Source organism: Lygodium microphyllum, unplaced genomic scaffold (genome assembly GCF_053477565.2).
Source record: "Lygodium microphyllum isolate KBCC unplaced genomic scaffold, Lygodium_microphyllum_v1.1.10 scaffold_214, whole genome shotgun sequence".
Taxonomy (NCBI): domain Eukaryota; kingdom Viridiplantae; phylum Streptophyta; class Polypodiopsida; order Schizaeales; family Lygodiaceae; genus Lygodium; species Lygodium microphyllum.
In genome coordinates, this window is record NW_028229697.1 from 51972 (window position 1) to 56593 (window position 4622).

A 4622-nucleotide genomic window follows, 5' to 3' on the forward strand; every position below is an offset into this window, starting at 1 on the left:
ACAAAAACCTTAGGGATTGGATAGAATGCAAAGAGTGGGATAGATGGGATAGACAAGGGATTAGAATGGGGAAAATACTTGATCACACTGACAAGGTATATAAGGTGTTGAGAGACTTAGTTAGGGCATTGATTTATCAAATGATCCAAGTCATTTTACCTTCCTTCTAGCTTTCATGGCTTTCTCTCCTTTCTCTCTCATCCTATCTTTCTTTTGCTTTCTCTTCTCTTCTCTCTCCTTAGTCGTCTTCATTACACCATTTTAGGTCAATCCTTATGGGGCTGAGGCGGTGCTTTCCCTATGAGGTAAACTCAAGTAATTCAAACTTATGAATGTTAGAAGATTTACGGCAAGTTTGAAGCTTTTTGCACTTGGGTTTTGGTCATACATAAGCTTTAATGCTTCATTACTTAACAAGGAATTTAGTTAATACAATGTTTAATCCCTCTTTGAAATAGAAAACATCCAATAGCTACATGGCCGTCTCAACAACAGATTCCAATCTTGTAGAGGACAGAGTAAGTGCAGAGACCATTATTTTATCACACTAGAAGATATGGATGTGAAATCCATTGTACTAGTGCTTTGAGAATATGAATGAATATGGATATGGACATGGAATTACTGATAGCAATACCATGCACTATTGCATACTGAGCTTGGATATGGACAGGGAATTACTGATACTAATATCACAGGCTATTGCATGCCAAGCTTGGCTTTTCTATTCATCAATGCAAGGCTGTTTGTGCTGTATGATCTGCTCAACCCACCATCTTGAAGAAGGAGAAGTTTAAGACCATTTGAACTCTTGGATTTCTTAATCAGTCCGACATCACTAAAGATGATCTCTTTTGGACTTGGCGTTAGCTTCTCTTTGAAGAGGCTGGTCAGCATTTGCTCTATCATGTCCACACTGTACTTGAGCTGCACTTGAGTCTGGCATTGCCTCATCAGGGTGCCAAAGCCATCGAGATATGCCCGATAGGCTGGCACCACAAGCCGCACGACAGCTTTCCCTATCCTTTCCCTCAATTCTATGTCTGGGATTTGCCATCCTTGGTGTTTGTGGTACACCCCTTCAAAAGCTACCTGAAAGGCTCTCACCTTTTGAAGCTCTAGGGTCACCTGCACACTGCTGCTGTGATTATTCTTTCTTTCTGCACTTGGTGATATGGCTGCAGCCATCTTGTTTTTCAAATGCTGCAACACCGATGCCCACCCTTCTCTCTGGTACCCATGTGCATGCTCCTTGACCCTCTCCATGTATTCTTTGAGACAATCACCCCCTAGTATAGAAGCCAAATGCTCTCTCTTGCTCAGGCAAACATGAATATACCAGTAATTGTTCATGAGGAAAAGATGTTTCAGTGCTTCATCTTCAATGCTCTTTGCCAATCCATCTATGCGCCGCCCCAAAGATTTAAGCATGTGAAGAACTGCATCAGATAGTTTGAACCTATCATGTGGATCTCCTGTTTCACATTTCTCAAGCAGGACAGCCTTCTGCAAGATGGGCTCATAAGGCTCACTCATCAACTCAGACAAAGAGGTTAATGTGACTTTAGATAGATCCAGAAACCCTCCATCAAATGTGATATCCTCACATACCTGCAAATCTACTCCAAACCGGAAGTCTCTAAAAGCCTTAGAAACTCCACGTATTAGCCATGACTTCACATCATCCAGGCGCTGAATTGCTTCATTACCACTTGTCCCACTGTCCAGAAGCTCTTCCAGATTAGGTTTCAGAACTTGCAATGCATCAACCATATCCAAGATCCTGAACAGTTTCTGAGCTTCCTTAACCTGGTTACTTTTTGCAAAAGCTTCTGCAAACTTGAGGAATGAATCTAATCCAGCATGCATAGAGACTCTGGTGAAACACAGCTTCCATACTGAGCTTTGCAGCTCAGTTGAGGAGAAAATGTGTCTACATAAATCACGCTCTATTGGCAATAAAACCTTGATCAGCACCTCCAAATGCTGCTTCCATAGGACTATGTACCTCTCTAGATCTATCCAGTCTAGGCTGTCAATGGATGCAGGTGTGGAAAACTGCAAGTAGTCTGGACATAAGGTTTGTATGCTCTCGTGTGCCCTCGTGCCTCGGATGTCTCCATAGCTCTCAAGGCACAGTGCCACTCTGCCTGATACAGTCAATCTATCTATGATATCTTTCAATGTAAGGATCAAATGAGGAGGTAGAGGAGGAGGAGGTGGTGGTGGTTTTGGGGCATTCTCCATTCTCGGATCAGGTAAAGATACAGGCAAAGGGATAACCATCCCATAATGAGTTAGGATAGTTTTCCATAGCCTCTCAAGGTTCTGATTAGCTCTCTCCAAAAGCTCAGTTTCGTTACTTTCCTTCATACTTTCTTTCATGTTTTGCAGCATCCTCAAAACTTTTTCCAGCCGCATCTTCCATGGCTTGTCCACCAAGAAACTGCTGCTAAGAATCTGAACAGCCTGCTGCAAGTTGTGCAGTGACAAACGTGACTTATTTTGGTCACCCGACTTCATATCCTCCAAGAGCTCAATGGTCCGCAAATAGCCCCGTGCATCGATTCCCTTTGGGCCAGCACAAATCTCACGCATAAGATCATGCTCAAAGTCATAAGTCTTCACAAACTCAACTGCTTGTGCAAGGGCAAGGTTGACAAGGTCAAGCACGGTGCTGCATTTGTTTTGCCAGGAAGTGAATGGATTATCTCCATCATCAAACAATCTATAAGATATGGCTCTGAGGTTGAGGTCAGTCTTCATTAAAGAGAGTTCCAATGCTTCAGCTTTGCCTAGAGAGGCACTGAGAAATTGCTTGAAGTGGATCATATTGGCACAGTCCAAGAAAAGGCCTGCTTGGTGACAATGGCTCAGCTGAATGTTCAAAGTAGATAGATCATCTTCATAATCAGTACTGTCCGTGCTCATGCCGCCGCTTGGAGATGAAGAAGTGCTCCTGCAATCTGGGTGGTTAAGCTGATATAAGCTACTATCCAAACCCAACTGCAAGGGAGATACAGGGCTGGTGCTCTTTTTCTCCTTTGTTCCACTTGCCTTACTGCTGCCTCTAGTCCTTCTGCTCTGTCGATGGAAGCCATTAGTATGGGCACTGCTGTCCATGTCTTGGGCTGATGTGTTGAGTTCTATCATGTTGCTCTGATTTCAGAACTTGCCTTGTTTCAGAGCCAAGTGTTTCTGAATTCCTGGATAGCTCTCTTATGGTCCATAATTTATTAAAACCTTGTAGCCTGATTGTCGTGATGCGTAAGAAAACACATTCTGGTCAGCAAAGATAACACAGAACCCATTACAGAGGCCCTAACTAAAATAGCAGCAAGGCCTAAATCCCAGTGCCAACCATTTCTGATTCTACAATTCTACAATATCCTAGGCTAATCAAACCAATGTTATGATTATATGCCAGTCATATATGGTAATAAGTCTATATCTATAATCTGACAGTCATGAGTGTGATAGTAGATACACATAGTTACATACCCCACAATCTTTTCAAGGTTGAATCAGGACGTAATTCAAAAGTACGCTCTGGATTTTAGCATTTTACTGCAAATCCTTGTGCAAATAGTTAGTAATGAGTCTGTAATGAATCGATTCTCCGGATAGAATTAATAACCATTACTGACTGAAACTACCAAGGAGCTATTACTTACTGTAAGATTACACAGCATCTGCCTGATCTTGACATCCCCTATGAGAGCCGGTCATTATGAAAGAGCTGGGAAGCTGATAAAAAAAGGTTAAACACGGTCAGTTTATGCATGTCTGATCAGGCACTTCATTACACCTTAGGAGCATGCATCTGCATTCAATGGATCAATAAATTACATTGATTTCATGTGCCTGCTGCAAAAACAGCATGAAAATACTACCTCCATAAGTATCTGATCAAGATGGATGAGAAAATGAGGAGGACAAGAAGCAGTGCTGATCAGCCAAGAAACAGCTGCTTCTTCTGTCCCCCTCTCTCTCCTCCTCCTGCAGGCTCGTGGTGGCAAAACCTAAAGTCAGATTAGGTTAACAGTGAAAGAGGCAATTTGCAGGAGAGAGGAGAACAATAATATCAAGGCAGGCCCAAAGTGTACTGTGCATGCCCGTGGGTGGCATTAAGTGCAAGCTTATACTTGAGAATCAAGCATGCTGGTGATTAGCGGGGTGTGTCTCTGAGAGAGAGAGAGAGAGAGAGAGAGAGAGAGAGAGAGAGAGAGAGAGTGTGTGTGTGTGTGTGTGATATTCTGCACAAGAATACACGAGCGGCGGACATCTCTAAGAAGTTCTTGATGTTATTATATCTGTGTTGAACGACGTGTGGGCTGGTGAGTGTGCTCGCTCTCTCTCTTTTCTCTCTCTCTCTCTCTCTCTCTCTCTCTCTCTCTCTCTCTCCACCAATACTCATCCCATAAAAAATACTCTCTCTAAAAACCCATTCTCATCCCATAGAAAACCCTCATAATTGGCCAATGGGGTCATAGTCCTCTTGGTTTGAGTGTGTGTTAAGAACCACCACACGCTTAGGCAATTTTACTTACAAGTCTATGTATTTAAGTTTACTAGCATATGGATGGTTTACTTAATCACATTTAACTTTTGTGTCATAACTT

General features: G+C 42.6%; 1 protein-coding gene across 3 annotated transcripts; it reads right to left on the minus strand.

The window, feature by feature from the left end:
- Positions 1–387: 387 nt before the first annotated feature.
- Positions 388–4190, minus strand: LOC148008293 (exocyst complex component EXO70A1-like). 3 transcript variants are annotated; one of them, XM_087674348.1, is made up of 4 exons: positions 3894–4190; positions 3675–3747; positions 3502–3567; positions 388–3251 (listed from the first exon to the last, which is right to left on the minus strand). In XM_087674348.1, exon 4 carries the CDS (start codon positions 3151–3153, stop codon positions 700–702), a length of 2454 nt encoding a protein of 817 aa, XP_087530474.1. In that variant the 5' UTR covers positions 3154–3251; positions 3502–3567; positions 3675–3747; positions 3894–4190; the 3' UTR covers positions 388–699. The 3 variants fall into 3 exon arrangements, with proteins under 3 accessions (XP_087530474.1, XP_087530472.1, XP_087530473.1); XM_087674346.1 differs by lacking the exon at positions 3502–3567; XM_087674347.1 differs by lacking the exon at positions 3502–3567 and having other exon boundaries at positions 388–3282.
- Between the last annotated feature and the right edge of the window lie 432 nt (positions 4191–4622).